Source organism: Aptenodytes forsteri, unplaced genomic scaffold (genome assembly GCF_000699145.1).
Source record: "Aptenodytes forsteri isolate BGI_AS27 unplaced genomic scaffold, ASM69914v1 Scaffold185, whole genome shotgun sequence".
In the NCBI taxonomy this organism is placed as follows: domain Eukaryota; kingdom Metazoa; phylum Chordata; class Aves; order Sphenisciformes; family Spheniscidae; genus Aptenodytes; species Aptenodytes forsteri.
In genome coordinates, this window is record NW_008796214.1 from 105,306 (window position 1) to 129,248 (window position 23,943).

The window sequence follows — 23,943 nt, forward strand, 5'->3', positions numbered from 1 at the left end:
ACAGCCTCTCCCACAACATGCTGCGCCAGCCAGTGTACAGCTACGCTGGCCGGGACGAGAGCTGCCTGAGGCCCAGCTTTCTCAGGAACCACACCAGCCACAGGAACCGGAGGCTGCCCAGAACAGAGACACATCCCGGAGGACATGAAGGACGTCAGTGCTCCTGCCGTCCCATGGCTATTTCCCTTTTAAAACTCTGAAACTCCAACACTCACTAAATGACAGTGATTGTACAGTAGCCATGTGCCTGTACACTGATGGTACCACTTTTTGACAGGAATTACTACAACAGGTCTCCTTCAGAGATGTGGTGGTTTGCTACCCGGGGGACTGCTTTACTGAAATGACCCCACCAGTTGTATGTAGATCTCACTGCACAAGTGCAGAGGTCTTTATTTTTCATTCCTAATGGCAGAGTTACATATCCCTACGATTACTAAAACTTGCTTACACTACGGGCCTCTCTCTCTCTCCACAAAACATTTCTGCAGTTAACTCCTTCCGCAACCAAACGTCTGTCTCTACATGCACGAAGTGAATGGAGCACTTGTTTCCTCACCCTCTCCAGCACCTATCGGCCAGGAGACAACACTGACCAGAATTAAGTAAGACTTGGTCCTAAAGGAAATCTGTGTTTCTACTATGAAAAAGGAGCAAGTATCATTCCAAGCTAGCAGGCAGTAACCAGTAACCAAGGGGTGGCGTGCACCAGTAGCCCCCTCCTTTCATTACAGCATGAGATAGACAAAATGACCAGCAACAGGGATTATTCCTCTGGGAATCGAAGCTCCTTGCTTTGCTTGCCAGGCATGCCAATGGAAAACGTCAGAGGCAAATGCTCAACGTTTTAGCAGATCTGTAATCAACTACCACCGTCCTCATAGGTTCAGGCATGCAATGTTATGTTTTCCCTCAACTGGCAATAAAAAGATTATGTTAAAATTGTTGCTGTAAAATTATCATGCTGATTTTTAGCACCATTCAAATCCTACCCGGCAGACAAAGATTATATTGACAAGATCTCTGCCAGGTTGTTTTGGTGTGGAAGGTTTAAAACTTGTTCTGCAAGGCTGTTAGAAAAAGTAAAATAAAAGACTACCTAAAATATACCACAATAAAGTCATTTTAACTATATAAATACATTACAAAGTCTGTTGCTTTAAACAAATTGTGCTTTTTTAGAAGCTTTCCTGAAATTAAATGCTTCTGCCCAAACTTGGATAACTTGGCCTAGATCTCAGGCCGTTTCAGGGCAGTGAGCAATAGATTTCACAGCCAAATTATATCCCCTGGTGCGCAATGAAACAAACTGCCATTTCTTCCCTCATTGCTTTCCTGTCAATAAAGAAAACCTTTCCAAAAGGTATGGATTTGTCCACACCCGAGATCGATTCTGGAGATTCAGCCAAAGAAGTCAGATCAGTTGGGGGGGAAGTAGATGCGTTTATGAAATATGCTTCAGATTTGAGGCCACTAATTACTAACAGAATATTCAGGTAAAATCCCTTAAAGGTCCCTAGTTGTATTAATAGTTATCCATTTATCTATTGAGGTAAGAAAATAAAAAAGTTCATTCATCTTTAAAAAACAAAGTGCAACAGTCCTTTTCAGGACTTGCTGCTGCAAACACGTACACTGACCCTACAAAACAATCATTGGGGTTTTGACGTTGATTTCAATAGAGGTCAACTTTCACTCAAGTCAGTGAATACTGAAAACTCTCTTCCTTTAACTTTAAGCCTTGCATTATACTTGGTACACCCATTCAGCATACTCAAACTCTGCAGTTCCTTAAATTTGAAGTGAAATGGCCGAGGTCTTCCAAATATTCAAACTTCCACCGCTTTCCTTAAAAGCATGGCTTTAAACTGATTCAGTTAAAGTTGTACAAACCTAATGTGGACGTTCTTGCCTGGATTTAAGTCTATTTTAGACTAACTTAGAGTGGCTACTGATCAAGTGAAACTTCATGAATACAGGGCAGATTTAAATCCAGCTAAGCGTGGTCCACTGAGACTGATTTTTAAAGTACACATTTAAACAAGTTTAAAGCTCCAGTGGTGCAACTTTGAAATAGATAAACCTTACACTATTGCAACTCTGTGAGCTTTATGTGAAAGGATTAGGGCTTCCAAAAATCTTGATATAAGAAACATTTGTCAATCAGCAGAAAGTTATGGTTTTCTAAAAAGTTATTCAACAATATTCAATCTACATTTTATCTCACAAGTATTAATACGGTTATTTGGAAAATGCATATAAAAATTCCTGTTCTGACAGCAGGATATTAAATGTTACCCTCAGGTTGCTCCACCTACATTGAACGTTGTTTTTCTAAAACTAGATTGCTGTTCTACCTGATTTGTTTCATCAAGAAAAAAGCCTGTCACGCATCTATCTGAATGTTAAGACTGAGCATTCATTTTCACAAGCACTAATATCACAAATCCAAAGCATGCTAGTCAACTGATTTCAATGACACAGCTGAGGACAGAAAGCTGAAAACAAAGCAGGCAAGTGGCATCACAGAAAAAAAACCCCAAATTATACCAGTGAAAATCTCCTCCCATGCACCCATTTCAGGTTGGTGTTCCTATCGCAGAAACAATCTACCAAAAAGTGCAGTACATCAAAAAACAGGAAAAAAATAAAGAAAAAAAAAAAAGCAAGTATAAAATTCACTTTTGGTAGGGACAAAAGCAGTTTTTCCAGCATGTCTTAAGACCTCCTCATATCATATCATATCCTATCATTCTGCCTTTGAACCGCTGTCAAAGGAAGAGCAGAGTTGAAACTAGCAAGGGATCACATATTTAAATCAGGCCAAAGTCAGAGCTGCAGTGAAGTGCTATCCACTGAGGAAAAGGCTCTTTAATCTCCCTTTGAAATACTCATTAAGAATCGTCTGAAACCGCTAGGAATGGAAACAAAAACAGTCGACTGGTCCGAAGACCAGAGCAGCCTCAGATGTGAAGGTGACCCTTGCTTTCAGAAGAATAAAACCACAAATGAATCACAGTCATATTCAAAAAACCCAACCCAACCTGGCTTTACCACTGGTTTCCCCCAGCCCCCCAAACCCTGGGCCTCTCCACAGCCCCTTTGTGCCTCAGCTCCCTCCTTCCCCTCAGCCAGCCACCTGCCAACCCCCCCACTGCCCTGGTGCCAAGCCCCAGCCCCACCATGCCACGGCCCCGTCCCACCCCACACCTCCAGGGGGTCTGCCAGCCCAGCCACCCACGCAGGGCAGGGGGCAGCCACCCTCGATGGGCTCCCATGGCCCTGCATCCCAACGATGGCCCACGCGGCTTGGGCACAATGGGCACTGCAGAGCTTCTCATCAGGAAACCAAAGCTGGGCGGCTGGCTGTCCCCTCATGCACAGCCAGCAGCTTCCAGAATCTAACATGGGGAGGAGACAACCCCTCAGACTCAGTCCTCTGCTTGGCTTGATAAAGTAGAGCTATTAATATGCACTGCATTTGAATATAACTGTCTGTGTGAGTTTTGGAGATGTCGTATAGGAAGGATGCTAAAAATTGCTCAAGTTTTTTGCTTTGAGGACTTTTCCACAGGCTTTGATTATGCTAACAAACTTGAGAGGCTCTCTCTTTTGGAGACAAAACCAAGAACGCACACATTCAGTTGGTCTATCCTGTTCCAAACCAGGTCTGCACTGGTTGATTTGGTTGCAAATCATAAGCACATCTCACTGAAACTGTCAAATAGGAAGCGCTTATCAATTAATATATGGCACAGATAATGGCAGTTCAACGTACCTTTTGCTTCTGCTTAGAACAAACAACTTGCAGAACATTCTTGCACAATGCACAAGTGTCAAAACAAGTATTTCAGCTTTTACACACAATGCAAAGCTACAATATACTACAGTATTTAATGCACACCAATAGGAAAAGTTCCTAAAAAATACTCATGCAGTTTTTGTGCCATGGGATAGGTAATGGCTATTTCGTAGAAATAGATCCAACTGGCTCCATTGGAGTAGCAGTATAAATATTCAAAATAGAAGTAATAATAGGCCCTGATACGTAACTTCTCTTTTTTTTTTTTTCCTTCCCCAAATCTGTCCCTTCTGTCAGCAAGGAAACACTCTGCTTAAGAGCAACTGCATCTTGCTACAAGAGTATAGCTGTGTGTTTGTGGGGTGGATTTTAGTGAAATGTGCCACATTGTTGCTACCATTGTTTGATCTAAGGAAGTATTGTAGGCATTTTAGTGATTATAATTATTATTATTAATCTCATTAACAACAACAAAAAAAGAAACAACAGCAACAAAAAAACAACAACAGGAAGGTACAGTGGGCTTCCTGACGCAAGAGGACTTCCAGTAGGCATAGTTAGGAGAAGGCTGCTCAAACAACAGGCTGCATAGCTCAACAAGTAGCAACACAATTGTTTTCCAGAACGAAAAATGATGACGCAGGCATGTCATTGACTCTCTCTACTGCCTGTCCCTGGACCCTTCCTTCTTCTTGCCAGGGATCCACAAGCACACTTTGTTCACCGAGGCCAGCGGTGCACGGCTTTTTCCACTGGACTTCCTCGACACGCACAGTGCAACGGCTGCCAGTGCCTCCACACATTTAGTGTAACAAACAAAATCACATGCCGAGCTGAATGGAAACCACAGGATGTAAATATTTTGATTTACAACATTTTGCCAAAAGAAAATTAAACTGAAAAAATCACTTCCAAAAGTGCAAATGAAATAAAAATTGGCCTTCTGTCTGTGAATGGGGCGCGCTCTTTTTCTTTTTAGTTGGAATTTTTTTTTCCTGCTGTAGTTTAGGGTTTGGTGGTTTTTTTTTTTCCCTTTCTTTCTTTTACATAGGGTTTGCTGTGCCTTTACTACCAATATTTGCCACTGTTTGTACCATAGACAAAAACATTCACCTAGCTGGTAGTATCTTAATACATTTCATAGTAGAACATATACAAGAAAGAGGAAAAAACATACCAAATAAATCAGAAGTGATCAGTGCTTAAAGTAACTACAAGAGCCAGCACTGGCAAGAATCCACAGTATCAATACATACAAATGAAGCTGTGATGGTATTTCTCATGGGGTAGAATCTGCCTGCATATTAATACAGAATTATACAAAATCTAGCAGGGATATTGGAACAATGAATAGCTAAACTTTCACAATAACTTAAGATCTGTGAGCGAGTCTGCATTGAAGATATTCCACATTTTAAAAAGTGCCATCTCTCTCTGTGTTTTCCTCCCTCCCAAAGGAAGGGTGATGAATCCACATGATCTGTTATCAGATAAGTTCAACTGCTTAAGACGACAAATATCTGGCCAGGTCCAGTGTATTCTTTAAAGAGTGGCAAATTATGACTTCAATAACTATGTCTGTGCAAAATATGCCTCTTTCCTTTTAAAGAAACCAGTGTCTGTAACTCATTTAGAAAAGTTCCGACATGTACTTATGTCCTTCTCAGAACGAATAAGACATAACTATTGAATCCCCCCCCAACAAGAAATCTGATGAAGCAGAGAAAGTTCTGACCTTCCATTTCCATGTGCAGATCATTAAAAACAAGGACACCTCCTTGGTAGCCCTCCTGGGCTAGCGATCAAACTATTGCTTGGAAATACCATAAACACCATACTAATAAAACTCCAACGTAAGTAGTAAAATGGTAGCACTGTTTACCCTTTAGAATCCATGTTTACCTTGCATTCCTCATCACACCTGTACAAGATTCCTTATTTATGGTAAAAAGTCATCATCTGTTGCCTTGACAATCTTCTTTTAATATGCAGTAAATCCATTCATATGCAGAGTACCTTGAATTGTATTCCCATATTACATTGCCCTGTGACCTTTGGATCATTACAGGAGACCCAGCGCTCAGAAGGAGAAGCTGCAAGAGAGGACGTTGATCTCTGGCAATTAAAAAAACCAAACAAACAAACAAACGACAAAAAACAACAAAAAAACAACAAACAAACAAACGACAAAAAACAACAAAACAAAAAAAAACCCCAAAACCAAACAAAAAACCAACCAAAAATATTCCCATGAGTCTCCTTGAAAATCAGCCCCTGTATGATGTACCCTCTTCTGCATTGTAGCAATAGTCTTAAGTCATAAATTAGATTAGTCTTCCATCAAATAACTTAAAAAAAGAAGGAATTGTAGCAGACCAGTTTTGCCTGGCTTGACGCCAGTTAGCAGCCAGTTCATCTAGAGTCCCAGTCACACTGTTCAAAAACTGAGCTAGGAAATCACATGAATGTTGAAAAAAATAATCTTCACATCGATGCAGGATTTTTCCAGGTTGTGGGGGGTCAGGGAGAGGGCAGACCTAGATGGGGCCATGGGTCCTATGAACAGTGAACAGGATATACGTCACGACTTGGAGGTGCACCGCGTTCAGGAGATGCCAGCCGTGGTTTGTATTGCACAGGTAAGAAGGAAGTTCATCCCAACAGTCTGCCACCTGCATTAGTGATCTCTGCACATTGGCAAGTTCACAAAAGTGAAAACATTGAATTCTGTCATGATGGAGAAACACAGGAAGATGCCATAAAGGGAAAGGCACACACACCCTAGCTTCTTATCCAGTTTCCATTTGTTCATGTGGACGCCAAAAACCTACAATAAACACAGAGTAAGCCACCACAGCAAGAACATTTCAAATAAAGTGGTAAATCCCCTTCTCAATTACAGGAGTACGAAGATGACCGTCCCCTTACTGATCATGGTCACCTGGAAGCAATCACAATGCAAGTACTGCAACAAGCGAGCTGAAGACCACAGGTGAAGTAAATCAGAGTAGCCCCCTCGCAGTCATTGAAGCCACGCTGACTTACATCACCTCAAGTCCTGGCCCAAGGGCCTTAAGTTTCTGCAACAGATTTCATTTTGGCAAGAACAATCCCCTTTAGTTCAATCAGAAACGTTTTCAAAGGCCAGATTCCTTTTTCTTCACTCAAAATGCTTCATGTGCCCCTCTGCATCTCAATCTAGAGCCACACAGTCTAATGCTGTGCTTGACTTTGTGTAGTTTGCTCCCACATAAACCTCTTAAAAGATTTAAGTCTCGTGTATGTGGGAATTGTGTTGGTGTGCAACGCACAGGAGGATTCCCTATAGCAGCTCGTCTCAAGATTTGGAAGATGTCACATAAATCCTCTTCTCTCTATCTTTTCTAGTCTGCTATGCTAGACTTGGACAGGTCAGGGAACGCAAGGCACTGATTTCAATAGAAACATTGTCGTGTCCAGGCACTATTTGTTCTGGTCTGTGTTGTATTTCAGAAGGTTCCTACAGAGGGCCAAAGCAAACTGTACAGCATTTTGTCTACCTGTCCAAGAGAAGAATGGATCTCGTCATACATCAAGGGATCTGCTTCAACCCTGGCATGAAAATAACTGATGATTACTAATGGGTCTCCCGGGGTCCTCCCATGAAAAATATACAAATATGAGAGCCATCTTGTGACAGCTTCTGCGAAATGCCAGATTAAGGTCTTGGGAAGTTTACAATAGGAGTGACCATTCCTATCCCTTAACAACAGACTTTGCAACCGCTATTACAGCTGGAGGTGAGAAAGGAACAGGTGAAGAAAATGTCTATGAAAATCACTCTTTTGGAAATGAAGAACAAAAGACTATATACATACTGTGACAAAAACAGATGCCAGCAGGAGACCAACAGAATAGATAAGTCCTCTGCTGTTTAACCGAATCTGTAAAAGAAGGAAATTTATAAAACCACGTCACAATTTCAAGCAACAATATTTCTCTCTGCTGATAATTCTGTAATCCTAAACTGCTGAGTTGCTAAACACTGGCTTGCAAGCTGTAAATGCCAAGTCAGACCATTACATCACAGATTATTTTGCCTACTCCCTGTTGCCAAAGAAGGAGTATTATTAGAGTAGCACCCTTAGGACCTGACAGCATTTCAAACTGTTCCACCCCCACATGAGCTTTGTCATCCCTTATACTGTTATATATCATGAAATTTTCTTTTTGGCAATTAACTCCTATGTGAGCCCTGTAAGAACAAACGGGGGAAAGGAAATTTTGCATTCAGTCACCAGTTAATGCTTCACAGTGGGGGAAAATAAACAAGGACACACACAAACACATAATTTCTTCCCTACTCTTACTCATCTCAGTGAAGGAAACAAGTCAGTAATCTCACAGCCTGAACCTCAGCTGCTGAAAATCATCGATATAAATTCATTATGGCACACTAGCACAGGCTGAACCTTATTTAGCACCGAGGCAAATAAGGCAAAGAGACAACTTATTGCCTGCAGAGCTGTGTAGAGATATCATCACTAAGGTACCCAAGCACATCAAAGACACTGATGTAGCCATCTCCACGGCAGAGCCACAATTACTTCCACTGTGCAAGTGGAGAACTGAGATACAGGTCCTCAAAGCTGTGGAGCTATTTAACTGCCATTTTTAGAGGCTTTGGAGTCTAACCAAAGGCACTCACCTGCATCTTTAAGCCCTAAATACATTTAAAAACATGATTTTATGTGACATAAACCTAAAGCTACATAGGGAGGCTACAGGGAGTAAAGCCACCTCTCCAATCCTGTTCCTCAGCTAGGATCATGCTTCTCCTCAGTTTCCCATTCTTCTATTGGGGAGCTTAATCATTGTCCCTTTGGGCATTTTTATATGATCTTCTCAAACAGTATCACCTGCAGGATATGGGAGTATCACCAGTCAAGGGAGCACTCAGGTGGAGTCTCTCAAGGCATTTCTGCAGGGGCTACTGTGGGAAGGAGACTTCCTCCTAAGGAAGGTCAGCTTCTCCAGGGAAGCAACAGGGCAGCTGGAAGCTGCGGGGTGGGTGCCATGGGTGACTGAATTGTAAATCTTTAGACCGCCTAATATCGATTATTAAGGCCGCTATAAGGTAACACAGCCCATTGTATTCCTCCCTGCACCTTCTGTGCAGTGAAACCCTACATGAAGTTCAGTTTCAACTGACAGTCACCAAAACCGATTACTATTTAAAGTAGTAACCGACTATTTTAAGTTTCCTGGCAGCGATCAATCTAGCAAGAAATTACGTACAAGTATTTTTCAAGGATGCTTTAGAAAAGGACATTGCTATTGTTTGTCTAGTAGACTTTGATTTTGTGCAGCACAGGTATATTTTCAGTCACACCTCTCTGCTTCTGAGGTCAAACAGCAAAACTAAATGCAGTGATCTTCCTTAAATGGGCTGGTATCCAATTCTTAATTGCTCAGCTTGTTCTATATTTGTATACAAGGAAAAGCCAAAGCATTAGTCCATTCCTGCAAATGATCTGCAGACAAGAAAATAGTTCTCAGAATGAAAGTTCATCCACCTCAAATAACACATTTTTTTCTAACAGCTGGATTTATTTCTTGTTTTTTAAACTGTATTTAGACCAATGAACAATTCCAACTAAACTTCTATGCTACGATATTATTTTCTCAACTGTCAACACATAAAATAATGGTACATAGTGTATCTCTGGCCACTTTTCAGTGCTTGCATCATTCCAGTTAGTCTATAAAGAAGCCCATTTTCAAGAGAAGTGGGTATTGCTAATTTGACAATAAGCAGCACTACAATTGCATGAATGCAAGATGGCTGAGGCACTTGTATCATTTTGCATCACAGCCAGGAAAAACTTCTTACCCAAATATTGCTCCCAAATCCAGAGTAATGACTTAGCTTCATTCCCCACAGACAACTGATGGAGAGTCTGACTTCCAGAGTCAAGGAAAGAATTATTGGTTCTGACATTTTGCAAACCTGAGCCTGCCATGAACTCCATACACCCAGGATCCTCTATGCAAATCCGTACTGGAGACAAGGTCAAGCATGCTGCAAAAAGACAGTCCTGGAAGGATTTCTCTCTTCTCCTGTACATGCTCAAGATTCAGTATGATGATGCATTGCTGCACTTCTAATAAACCGTTACAAGCACGAATAGGTCTTGCACAGCTACTTCCAGCTATACTGGAATCGTTATAGCATTTGTACTCATAAGCATCCCACCAATTTGCAGAGCTCTGTTGCTGCCCGAGATTTGTGGTTATCTTCATGTATGTTAAAATACTGGCTTACACAAATGGCACATTTTCCTTCTTTACTGATTTTTGCCATCATAAAAAAGGCTACAGCCATGATCATTTGTTCTTAAAGTTATTACAGGATTTCTGTAAGACATAAGCTGTAAGTGTATGTATGTACAGCGGGACCATTATATTCCTGTGGCCATTACATGTAAAAGACAATATTCTCACTGGACTGACTGTCCAAAGAAATGAAGGATTTGGATTGCTTCAGAGTGTGAAGGCCAATTTTGGGACTGTCTGCATAACTGAAGGTGAAAAATGTAACGATCCCACCGTTAATGTAAACTGCAGGTTGTAAGTGGTGGACAGGAGAAAGTGTATTTTTGCGCTTGAAGAAGTCTCTAAGGCCACTGCAGCTTCTATTAACAGTCCCGAGCAAACCTCAAAGTTTTACTGGAACAAGAGCTGCTCTTGGGATGAGAGACAATGTCGGGTTCCGACCCAGAAGACCTTTCTTTGATACCCTACAGCGTATTTCCCGTTACGCTAAGGAGCCAGGACAAGCTACTTTGGGGGCTCTGTGCACACATTACTGCTCCCTGTAGAGACTGACTGGTCCACTGTGCTTCATTCACTCCCATGCATCCACACCTCTTCTCCTGCTTCCACTAATCTGAATGGTCCATACACAACAGCTAACCTGGCTTTCCATTTTAGTTATTCTAAAATGCAAAAAAACCCCTAAACTAACTTTGTGTAATTAAAATACAAATTTAAAGCCACCTTCCCTGCTACCCCCAATAAGCAGCAGCTGGCTAGGAAAGACAGATACTATTTTACAATAAATTCCTGTCTGGATTTTGGTCAGGAATTCTGCTTGACCAGTGCCAATATCTGTAAAAACTGTCAGTATGAAATACATCCATTGGAAAAGAATCTACAGGAAAAGGAAGCAAATGAAGCAGCTGGAATTATTTTAGCATGGAAAATGTCTGAATTCAACCTAAAGTGCAGACACTGCTTCTCAGTTACATCATTAGCCTCCATAAAACCAGCAGACATTTGGAAAGACGACCATTCCCAAAGGCCTCTGTGTCTAATTTGCTGAGGACGGTGCTTCCAAAGAGAGGTGTTTGGGGCTGCTTTCTTTGGACTATCTGCAAGGCTCCTCTTTGGAGGTCATTCAGGGGAATAAAAGTTGCTATTAAGGATTATTCAAAAGTAGAAAGCATATGCTAATTATTTATGACAGCTTTATGAATAACATAACAGTAACACACATCATGCTGATCCCACACGGGCAAAGCAAACGTGGCGATCCCTTCAGCAGTGTGAGCGCCAGTTTTCCCTTGCAGTGGTATTGCATTAAAACACTTGAGTTTCACTCCAGGTTAACAGTTCTCAACTTGGGCTTAACTAGCAACGCTCCTGGCCTGGGATCTAGCCCAGCTCCCACAGCTGAGCAAAGCAATTAGCTATTAATTAACCTAAATAACTTTTCTTTACAAAGCTTGACTATTCCCATAGAAAGAAAGGATTTCCTGGGAGGGGTGAAAGGGTGTTTTCTAATGCAGTGTTCACTTTCCAGTGCTTTTTGCTCTGCAAAAAATTGAACCATTTACTAGGGTCATCACCTAATACCTCACTCTGCCACGGGACAGCAGGATTAAAACCCTTCCATGTACATAGCAAAGGGTGGTTTCCTTGGGCGAGCAAATGCTAGCTGTGGAATGCACTTTGTCAGGAAGCTCATTTGGCTGAACTGGATACATATCACAGCTGGACTTTCTGGAAGAAAAAGTGAAACTCTTTGGGTAAAAAGCCTTGCTGGTGAGCTCAAAAGCACTATAAAAGATGTGCAGAATTCCAGATGTTTTCACTGTGGCTCAGGAGGTGAGGCATGCATGGCATCTCCCTGCCATGCCGTGGAGCAGGCAGAAAAGGGACAGAAGACGACAAAGACGACAGGTGAGAAGGGCTATAAAACAATGAGAAGCGAATGAAAAACAACAGAAAGACAGTTGGAACAAACTGACGTCGATGTAAGCCTGTCCCCAAAGCAGATTTGCCCTGGTACGGCTGAGAGATGGATTCCATAGATGGATGCTGGGTGTAGTTCCAGATGCACTGGACTGGCAGTATACATGCTGTGGAGTTAACTCTATGCGCACACAAATAGTCCAATCAATTTGGCTTGCTGCTTATGCACAGAGCAGCTCTGCATGGTGCGTGCAGGGAGTCCAGCTGCGTATGATGCATTGCTTTTCTGGCACATGCAGTAAGTCTGACCTCGATAGACTTTCGCACATGTGGAGAATGGCATATGTTCAGGCACCGTGCCCAGAGTCTCTGGGTTATTTAAGACAGCCCTGGAGCAAGCTGATTTACACCAGTAAGAAACCTCTCTCATTGTAGATATAATTCCCGTTTAAGCCTGTTGCCCAGATACCTCTTACTGTAAAGGTTTCTTGGATTAATACAGTGCTTTGAGATTCTTGCAGACTTTATAGCTCACTTTGAGAAGAGAATGAAAGCTGTCTGGGTTTGTTCAGGTCCAAAATGCAATGGTAGTCTGGTCTTTGAGGGGTGTTTTTTGCTAAATATTCTCACTCCAACAAAGAAAGGTCTCCTCAGAGCTAGATGAAACTCACTGCCAAGCATTTGGGGGGGCTGCAGCCTGAGGATTTGGAGAGGTGTTCTCCAGTAAACCTTGCACTGGTGGTATAAGGAGTTTCCAGTGTCAGATCAGCCAGCAGCAACTTCCCTGATGCAGAGGTCACATTAGAGCACTCCCCATTTACCATAGCCGAGGAATGTAGGCTTGAGCAAATAGCCCACATTGTTTGGCGTATGAGCACGTATTCCCTTCTATCAAATCTACTACTGGGCACTGAGGTATTTAATTCTTGCATTAAGAGTAACCAGAGGACCACTGCCAAAACTCTTGGCTAGCCTGTGCCTAGCTCTAGAAATGTTTCTCTGAAAATATAATGGAACCCCCCAAATATTAATGAAAACAAGAATATTTAATTCTAGCAAACACTGCTATTACTTATCTATCACCAACAAAGAGAACATACGGTTTCAAAGGAGACAGGTTCAGATTTGCTCTAAGTCTGCTGCAACTCTGCACAGTATTGCACTAATTGGTGCAGAGCCGGGGTTGCTCATGAGAACAAAAAGGTAGATGTAACAGCTTCCTACTGTTTTATCCTACCTGCTAATGCTAAAGGTTTTCCTACAATCCCCTCCCGTTTGGCCCAGTCTACATTACAGCCATTCTGTCCACAGCAATGGCTAGAAGCACAAAAGCCACACAAGTAGGCGTGTTGCTTTTTTTAACCTTCTCTCCAGCTCTGGTAGCCTTTCAACATTTTCTAATCTAATGCCCACCTATCTATTTCAAAAAGTAATCATACAGAACCATGAATTGTTTTATACAGTACTGCTCAGTGGTTCTGAGATAGTTAAATCCGAACAAGGCTGAATAGCCACTGTTCACTTATTTCTCGTTTCTCTCATTTTAGTTCTCCACTTGCCTAAAGGATCCTTTCTTTTTCTGTATTTGATTTTGGACTACCTGCCACCATTTCACAAATTTCCCTGTAAACGTAAGTTTACAGCTCTGGAAATACAGTTTTAACTGACGAACTATTCCCACTTCTCCGATTATCACTGTAGCCTGCCCTATTTCTTATTGTGACTTCTAACTGTGGGCACAGGAGCTCAGAAGATTCTGAAATTTGGTACAAAAGCTTAAGAAAAATGTGTCCTTGATCTGTCAAATTAGGGTAGAAATCAGTCAAGCAGCCTTCTCATGAGACAAGTAGCGTTTCCTGCAAGAGGCAATGGAATAGGTTTTCTCAGGGTATGTGACAATGTCTAAGTTCAGGGAAAACAAGGCTAGCAAAACATTCAAAATTCACAGTAAGGGAGGAGATAATTTCAGTTTTTAGCAAAGAGCAGAAAAAGGGCCTCAGCTGGAGTCTTCTTAATTATAGAAGGAAAAGCTCAGTTCTCTGTTCGTTTAAGAATAGGAAATGCTTCTTCCCCAGGAGAGAGCTGTCTGCAGATGAAGCACTCCCTCATGCTGCAAGGAGGAAAAATCAACATTCCCAAGCTCTCCTTTGAGGTTTGGCTTGTATCTAGCAGCTGAAGCAAGCCAGAAGAACACTCTGTTTTAACTGATCACACATGAAAGGTTTGCAAGTTCAAAATCTACTCTGTCTGAATTTGAACGGAGGCTATCTCCCTGCTTCTTGTGTAGCAAATACAAAGATGCTGCCACCAGCTCCAGCTATTCCCAGTGCAGCTCCTGCAGGCAATAAGTAACCGAGGCTGAAGCTAAACAGCAGAGGAAAAACAATGGAAATAAAAGTGATTCCATTCTTCAGTTCTTTTCTGGCAGCTGCTGAAGGGAAAACCAAGGAGCTATTGCCAAAACCCAAACTGGTTTTGCTCCAGGGTCCAAATATGAGAGAAATTACCTCATTCGGGAATATTAGAAGGACTCTGCTATGTTTCCAGTCCTTTGGCTGAAAAAGCTGCAGGTCCTCTGTCTGTTTGGGGACCCTTTTCCCGCAGTGTACCTGCCTGGCAGTGGAAATTCAGTGTAAATCCTGCATTCCCCAGGTCTTGCCATTAGACAGCGGTATCAACAAACTGGAAGTTCAGATATGTGCTGCATTCCTGCATGTTTCAATGGAATTTCCTTCTTGGATCTTTTTTGAGACTCCTAAGAAAGCATCCTTGGTTTGCTCTCTATCACAGGATTCACTTTGCAGAGGGTACACACCCTGAAGTATGCAACATGGAGTGCTGCACATAGACACTCAAGGTATTAAGCAAGAAATGCAGGGGTTATGGTTGGAGAGAATTCCTGTATTGTTAGGAGCTTTGGAAAGGACCAGGCACTTTTGCTCTAGACACTTTTGCTCTACTACAGTATAATCATCCCAGTCTCCCTGCCATGAAACCAGGGAGCAAATGCACTCGATACATGCAAACTATTCCAGGAAGCTGGAGGGACTAGTTAGTAGCTTCAGTGTGCACCCGCTGCTATGCCCATCCATAGGTTTTTGGGATCAGCCAATAAATTAATCCATTAATACCTGCCAAGCTGCATACTGCTGCTGCAGTGATACCAGCACATCATGTTGCAGATGCTAATGTGACAGCTGGAAAGAGTTACTCCTGCATCCCAGAGCAGGAGGAGGAGTAACATCTACAGAAGAGAAGGGAGATGCTGTGGGAAGCACGGACCCCTGCAGACACTCAGAGTCACCACCCTGTTGCTATCCTGGACCTTAATGTTTGCCCCGATGACTGACAGATCCATTGAACCTATCCTCCCTCTTGCCTCAGAGGATTTAAGGTGGTCTATATGCAGATACCTGGGCTAGAATGGGGCAGGGAACAGGTACACAGATGTTGGCTGTGAGGAGATGAAGGCCAGCTTTGTCCTAATGTCATAAGATTCATCATAGTGCCTTGGAATTAAAACAGTGAATAGCAAACTGGTCAGCGAGTAGCAAAGCAGTGACACTTGCCGTCTCCACGTGTGTTTTTCGAGTGTCCGCTTCCCTCCAGATTCTCTGATGTCTAACAAGGCTTGTGCTGGGGTTACTCCTTCTCTCTAGCTGCCTGTTTGCATGAAAGGAATGTAGTGTCTCTAAGACTTCTAAAGTTACTGTCAAATTTTGCTGAAACTGGCTGAAGTTATCAGGCAGATGAGTGATGGATAGACATATGATTATACTTCCAAATGCTGATGTGAACAAATGAACCTGGCTGTTTATCCTTAGGCTAAAATTCCTGTTCTCTAAAATACTCCTGGCTGATGTCTGGTTTACAGCTTCACATCCAAAAAAAGATTCCAGAGTGAAGCAACTGGATGGAAGACACAGAGCAAATGTCCTTCCACTCTGGATTTGCCAGGGCCACTGGGGAAGGATGCTTACAGGATTACAGAGTCAGCAACATGTCCAGGACTCAGAGCTGGAAGAGATGAGAAAGTGAACTCTTTCAAAGGTCTCTCTAGGTCCAGAGGGATGCTGCTTTTTCTCCGAAAGTCCTGCTGGCATGCTAGATTAGCTACGGTTGATAACAGAAGGCCAGAGCTCCAGCAGGAGGGTGGCCAAGTGACCTCTGAGTAGTGGAGGTGGAAGCTCCAGTGGGAAGCACAGAGGAAGGCAGAGTTAGTGGCTGGACATTAATGGGTGTCCAGAAATAACAAGGACTCTTAAAATAATAAACATATAGTTGGGTTAGAGACTAGCCATTGTGGAAACAGAAGGGATCTGATGTGGAAGCTGTTTGATATGGACTAGATCTGCCTTTTGATGGGAAAAACATCAGTGGCCTGGCCCAAACCAAGAACTGTGGGACTGACAACTGAGTTGAAGGCAAAGGGTGAGGGCAAAGGAGGACCTTTTCTTCTCTGCACCAACGCTAACATTCTCCTGGAGAAGCATGAGATGGAACATTCTCTGGCTTGGGTTTGGACTGACTCCAGTCAGCACTGGAAGGAAGAGAATAAAAATCCAGTATTGCACATTGATGATCACACTGAGACAGACCTGGTTCGTGGTAATAGATACACACAGGTGAGGCAGGGTGAATGATATCGGAGACCGGTGCCCTGGAGCATACAGTGGTTTTGCAAAGCGCTGCCTGGTGTGCCAGCTTCGTACATCACATCATCTGGGTGCAGCCCCCCGGTTCAGGCTGGGGCTGTGACTGCCCTGCAGTCTCCACTTGCAGTATACCCACATCCTACAGGAAAATGTTTCATTTAAAGTAGGAAAACAGAAGAAGGGGAACGTCCTTCTATAAAACAGATGAGATGACAGATGCTTCCAAGACGCAGCCTGAGAAGCAAAAGATGGTCTTCCATTCCTTTTTTGTAACAAGAAAGGAAGAATAAAATAAATAATAAGCTGAACATCTACCAACAATGGACCTGCAGTCAGAAGTGGGAGAGTGCAATTTAGCAACCCAGCACCAGGATGTGTCTGAAGAGATTCACAGTCTATTTCCAGTTCTGCCATTTACCTACTGTGTGACGCCCAGCAAGTCCATTAGACTCTCTTTGACAGGTCTCCTCTTGCTCTTTTCCTGTCTTGCCTATTTGATCACAAGCTGTATTTTTACCCCTCAGGCACTATCTCATAGAGTGAGCTTGTTTAAACAAGAAGTCCTGATTCTGCATGGGGCTTCTTGTGTTTGCTGCCAGGCATAAGACAAAACTAGGCAGTAACCAGGACCTTGCGGGACAACGCTTTCAATATATCGATGCCTCACAACCAGCCACAAGCTTGCAGGCTGCATCTCATCCAAAGCTCTCTGCTTACCTCAAATCAAGAAGCACCATCTGTAAAATGGGCTCTGAAACACCCATTTGCCCTTAGGGAGTTTAAGGAAAGCTCAAACACAAGCTCATCCTACAAAGGGTGCTACAGCAGCTGAAAGTGCCATTAAGCAGTAAGACTGCTCTTCACATTCAGAATGAAACCCCATAAATCTCCTTCTGGTTGGGAGCAGCTGCTTGGCTGGTTAGTGTGTGAAGCCACTTTACCGCATGTGGCTGAGAAAGTTCAGAATGCGCATAATCACAGAACACCATGCTGCCACATGCATGTGCACACCACAGCACAGAGGGAGACAAAAGGAAAAAAAGGAGCAGATCCTCTTCTCCATTTCTGCATGGTAACATGCCGGAACTCTTTACACCAGCATTAACAGGGAGCAAAATTTGGCCACAGGGGATTCTGAGTCAGGCAGCCTGGAACAAGAGATACCTGGGGATTTTCCAGAGTATGATATTAGAGAAATACCATACTCTGGAGCAAGCCCTGATTGCTTAGACTTCCAGAAATATAAGGCTGGAGGGGGCTTCTAGGAGGCTCTTCTGCATTAAAGCTTAACTTTCAAATCACACAGTCTACTTTTTTTGGCTTCCACAAAAGCTATTACTGCCTTAACAGCTTGTTTATTAAAATGCATTTACTCTCTACTTTCAGCAAAAGCTTAACTTTGCCACAGTCCTCTTATATTCAACATTCTGAGGAGGCAATCATGGTTTTGGATGACTATGCAAAAGTAATCATGATCAAGCAAGCTCTTTTTCTCTTTTACAAATCTCTCCTTCCCTCTGTACACAAGACAGGGGCATCACGATGGCTTTGAGGAATTTCTCTTTTGGAGGAGATGCTACGAAGACAAATTTGGGTCCTGCCAAACACCAAAGGAGCAGTACTAAATCGTGACTATTAGCTCAGAAATTACCCAGTGCTTCTGACTCACAGTCACATTTAGCGGACAAGCAGGTTGGCCTGAGCCTGTGAACCCCCACCCAGTGAGCAGGCCTTGCTTGTGCAAGCAGCCCAAGGCTTAGCCCTACAGACCTCAGGGAGCAGGAGCTCCTCGTCTTCTGCCCCTGCTGACCTCAGTGCCAGGCACATCAGCGGGGCTCCCTGAATAACAAACAGCACCTTGCAGCTCTTAATGCTGTCACCAGGCTACACCTGACCCAGCTAACTCTAGCCTTTTCTGGCAACTTAGTAATAGTTAAATAATTAATTACTAATAATGGGGGAGATGGGGGGGGGGGGGTTTTTTTTGGTTTTTTTTCAAATATCCAAAGTATTGTGGGAGAGGCCCTGGCTTTGAGGAATTTCTCTTTTGGAGGAGATGCTACGAAGACAAATTTGGGTCCTGCCAAACACCAAAGGAGCAGTACTAAATCGTGACTATTAGCTCAGAAATTACCCAGTGCTTCTGACTCACAGTCACATTTAGCGGACAAGCAGGTTGGCCTGAGCCTGTGAACCCCCACCCAGTGAGCAGGCCTTGCTTGTGCAAGCAGCCCAAGGCTTAGCCCTACAGACCTCAGGGAGCAGGAGCTCCTCGTCTTCTGCCCCTGCTGACCTCAGTGCCAGGCACATCAGCGGGGCTCCCTGAATAACAAACAGCACCTTGCAGCTCTTAATGCTGTCACCAGGCTACACCTGACCCAGCTAACTCTAGCCTTTTCTGGCAACTTAGTAATAGTTAAATAATTAATTACTAATAATGTGGGGGGGGTGGGGGGGGGGCTTGTTTTGGTTTAATGTCCAATTATCCAAGGATTTGGAGAGAAGTCCAGGAACTGCAAGTGAAAACTAAGGAAACTCTCTCTGCTAATTGTGGGGCTGTTTTCAAGACTGCCTTTTCTAACCATGTGATCACACTGTACAATGAACATTTCGGGTGTGCAAAACAGTAGTGACATTGTTATGCCTCCATGAAAGCTGGCTGCTTCTGTTCAGTCACTTGTTTTCGTCCTTTTCCGCAAAAATATAGATGAGCTACAGATAAGCTGCTCATTAAAGAAAGGGATTTTATTCCTACAGTATTGCTTCCTTTTGTCACTCCTACATTCAAAGAGGAGGGAAGATCCAAGCAACTACAGGCTGGTCAGCCTGACCTTGATCCCTGGGAAGATGATGGAGGCAAATAATCCTGGGAACCACTTCTAAACATATGAAGGACAAGAAGGTGACTGTGAGTAGACATATAGATTTATGAAGGGGAAATCATGTTTACCCAGCCCGACAGCCTTCTATGATGAGGTGGACTTGTTGGATGAGGGGAGAGCAACAGATGTTGTTTATGTTGACTTTAGCAAGGCTTTTGACACTGTCTCTCAAATGTCCTCATAGACAAACAGAGGAAGAAGAGACTAAATAAGTGGACAGCGGAGTGGACTGATAACTGGCCGAACCATTGCGCTCAAAGTCCAGCCGGAGGCCAGTCACTAGTTGTTTACCCCAGGGGTCAATACTGCTTAACGTCTTTATTAACGAACTGGATGATGCGGCAGAGGGCACCCTCAGCAAGTTCGCAGCTGATACAGAACTGGGAGGGGTGGCTGATGCACCAGAGGGTTGTGCTGCTGTCCAGAGGGACCTGGACAGGCTGGAGAAATGCACAGGCAGGAAACTCATGAACATCAACAAAGAGAAATGAAAAGTCCTGCACCTGGGAAGGAAAAACCCCACGCATCAGTACATGCTGGGGCTGACCAGCTGGAAAGCAGCTTGGCAGAGAAAGACCTGTTGATCCTGGTGGACACCAAGCTGAAGTCCACAATGCACCCTTGTGGCATGGAGCACCAACAGCATCCTGGGCTGCATTAGGAGAAGCGTTGCCAGCAGGTAGAGGGAAATGATCCTTCTCTGCTCAGCACCGGTGAGACACATCTGTAGTGCTTGGTCCAGTTCTGGGCTCCCCAATACAAGGAAGATATGGACTTACTGAAGTGAGTCCAGTGAAGGCCCACAAGGATGATTTAAGGGACTGCAGCATCTGACACACAAAGAGAGGCTGAAAGAGCTGGGACTGATCAGACTGAAGAAGAGAAGATTCATGGGGATCTTATCGATGTGCATAAATACCTCATGGGAGAGGATAGAGAAGGTGTAGCCAGACTCTTCTGAGTGGTGTCCATTGAAAGGACAAGAGGCAACACAATTTTAAGTACAGAAATTCCATTTAAACATAAGAACGCTTTTTTACTGTGGGAGTGGTCAAACACTGGAACAGGCTGCTGAGAGCGGCTGTGCAATCTCCATCCTTGGAGGTATTCAAGACCCAACTGGACATGGTCCTAGGCATCCTCCTTTAGCTGACCCTGCTTTGAGCATTGGGTTAGGGACTAGATGATCTCCAGAGGTACCTGTCAGCCTCTACAATTCTGCGATTCTCCAGTTTTTTAACTTTGCATTCACTCAGTGATTGTAATCAAGAATCTTTCTTCTGTCCTACACTGCTGTCTTGAGTGTTGCCCAGCTAACAGCAATAGCAACAGCAACTTCCCTCTGGGACTTCATGGCGGCATCTGCTCTTCCTTGTCAGAAGGGAGCTTGCAACAACTTTGGGGGCAGGGGGGTGGGTCTTTTATCATTTGGGAAGGACGGTTTCATTGGTGTTAGGTAGGTTTTCTCAAACAGGAAGGCTCTGCAGTGTTTCCTGATGATGGTCATGCTCTGAAATATCTAGTTATTTAACAGCTTCCTTCATCTTCCAGCGTGTTAACAGTTTAGTAATGCTAGAATTTTTCTTACCAAAAGCCCTACAGGTCTGCTCTATCCTTTACTTTCCACCTATGTCTTTATCCCCCCGTCTTATTAAAAACAGGATCATTCTCCTTATTTGGAATATATTCAAGTGTGTGAAAATACAGTATACTCCAGTGAGTTAGCTTATTTCAGCACAGACTGCTGCCTTTAAGGAAGAAATGGAAGTACTTGTCCACCAAAGGATGGGGAATGTCCACTGACAATTAAATGCTACTTCTCCCAAATTGTAACAGAGCAAAACTATTTTTTTCTTCAAATCCAATCCACAGATTTTTGGACTTCATTTTTTTTTCTTAAATGGATCTGTTTTATAAAAATAAATAAATAAATAAATAAGAATCATGTGAACAAATGTAGGACTTACGTATGATCCATAATTCACCGCTAGGGTCTGCAAAGCCCACGGGAGGCCTAGGCCAATTAAAATATCAAAAACATTGCTTCCGATGGAGTTGGACACAGCCATATCCCCCATACCTGCAGGAATGGAAACCATGTGCAATCAGACATGTCTCAGAAAAGTCTTTCAACTTTTAAACAGAAATACATTAATCTGAGCTAATCCAATTTCCACGGATTAAGGCAGAGTTAAGGGAGATCCACCTCACCCCATCCCTTCCCTTTCCCCTTTGCCCTCCCCACCACACAAGGCTAGCAGAGTTGAAGGGGCTTCTAGGATCATCTGAGAACTTCCCTCAACTAATCCTCCGCTGCTGTGGGGACCCCGGCCACTGGCTGTGCTGGCTGTGACCTGCTGGCACTCTTGTGCCATGCTCAGTGGGGCTTTTGATGCTTTACTGTAACCATGACACATGAGTTTCTATACTGGACTGATTAGATTAGGTCTTTGTGTAGTCTAATAAGTAGCCGGTTGTTTCAGACCAATGAAGAGCCACTGGTTTTGTTCCCCAAAGCAGTACTGACAACTTTCTTTTTCTCTTAAAACACCTGTTGCTGGAGTCACAAGGGGGAAAAAAAAAAGTTTTCCTTAAAAACAGTAGTATCTTCCAGTCCTTATAACTGTGGAGAAAAGCTAGAAAGTGACCTGAAAGACGTTCTAAACAATTCTGTACCACCAATATTTAAATTAATAAAAATGTTGTGACTTTTGGGGAAGGCTTGAAGTTGACAATAGTGCCAAAACTTGTTCCACACCGTCATTAAGAACCTGTTAGCTGCTTTGCAATAGCAACATGATTAATTTCCTTCTTTGTTCTTGTTTTAAATTGCAGCCTCAGGAAAAGGGCTCTGTATGTTTTCACATTCAGGACACAAGGAAACACTTCCATAGCAGTATGACATCTCTGTGATGAACCTACCTTGCCTTGCTACGATAAGGCTTGCCATGCAGTCCGGCACACTGGTTCCAGCTGCCAAGAAAGTGATGCCCATGATCACATCTGGAATTCCCAGTGTGTAGCCAATGATTGTCACCTAAGGAGAGGAAATAAACTGTCAAACTGTTTACAAGAATTAAAATCAGAGACCAGCTTGGCCCAATTCTGCAAAATGCTGCGAGACAGAGTTTATTGCTTGGTGCAAACTCACACTTTCTTTAAAGAGAAGCAGTGACAGGCTTTTTTGGTATATTCATCACCTGGCAGAGGATTGCACTGACCTGCTACGTACCCTCTTTGGTTAGCTGCTTCACACCTTTGATCCGCAATTTTCCTGACACTAACCTGGAAAAGAGACTACACGGTGGCCTACTATCCTGTGTAACAGTCTCCTGATCTTGGCTGAAGTTTGCAGACATTATTATATACAAATAATAGCTAAGCAGACACTAAAACAACCCCATGGTTCATTATACTATGAAAATGCCATATGCAGGGACATATCCCCAAGTGTCTGCAAACAATTCCTATTGGCAGAGAGGAGATACCTTTAATTTCCTCTTTTCTTTGCTATGCAGTCTATGATAAACTAGCGCTCTTCAAATTAATGAATATTTTTGAATTTTGGATGCCTTTGTCTAACGATGCCCATTTCCTATTAGCCACATTTAATTGCTCTTCTGAACTCTGTGCAGCATACTCCAAGAAATGTGAACCATATGTTAAAAGAAGCACAGTGACCCTGTGGGCTCTGGTATTTCAGCTATGGAAAGTTGGGATAGCTTTTTTCTTGAAAAACACCTCATTCTTGCAGATGAAAAGCAGAAGAAAACAAGTAACTTTCTATTTCCTGTTCGGGATAACATGGGTTATTGAAAACAAAACAAAATAAAAATCACCCCTCTTCTGTAACTGCTTTGGTTAGTTCGCAGGGAAAAGCCAGGCATTCATTTTTGCATTTAGTACAAGAATTAATTGTGAAGGCAGTGAAGATTTTTTTGTTGCCTCCCCCTTCCCAGCAGGGACGCAGTGACCAGTGCTTTAGCAAGGTATCTCCATGCTCTTCGGCTCCCATGCCGAGACAGATCATGAATTGTGCTCTCCATCGCAAGTGCAGCAGTCCAAAACCAGGCCTCCCTTGTTAAGATTCTCTCCTGATGCCAATGCCCCATCACTGTCTGATTCTGCTTAAAGAGTACAGACCACCCCAAAAGAAACACAATCCATGCTGCAGTATTACGGTAATCCTAATGAGGACAACTTACACCTTTCACGTACACATATCACGTAATGAGGCCTGCAGCAAGCTAACAGCCTCAATGATCCAACCAGTGCACAAAACTTCTCCCAGGCCAACTATGCTTGGATTTCCTTGTGTTCATTTTTATTTATCCTCTTCTACCTTTAGGATAATGAGGTAGAATTAAGT

At 43.1% G+C, this 23,943-nt stretch overlaps 1 protein-coding gene across 1 annotated transcript in view; it reads right to left on the reverse strand.

Moving 5' to 3' along the window:
* Positions 1 to 6,131: 6,131 nt before the first annotated feature.
* Positions 6,132 to 23,943, reverse strand: part of SLC24A3 (solute carrier family 24 member 3) — a 64,893-nt gene continuing 47,081 nt past the window's right edge. Inside the window, exons 11-14 of the mRNA XM_019474428.1 lie at positions 22,497 to 22,611; positions 21,542 to 21,654; positions 7,660 to 7,725; positions 6,132 to 6,629 (exon numbers count right to left, since the gene is read on the reverse strand). Of these exons, the coding sequence (XP_019329973.1) occupies positions 6,480 to 6,629; positions 7,660 to 7,725; positions 21,542 to 21,654; positions 22,497 to 22,611 (444 nt within the window). The 3' untranslated portion in view covers positions 6,132 to 6,479. The remainder of the gene's footprint in view (positions 6,630 to 7,659; positions 7,726 to 21,541; positions 21,655 to 22,496; positions 22,612 to 23,943) is intronic.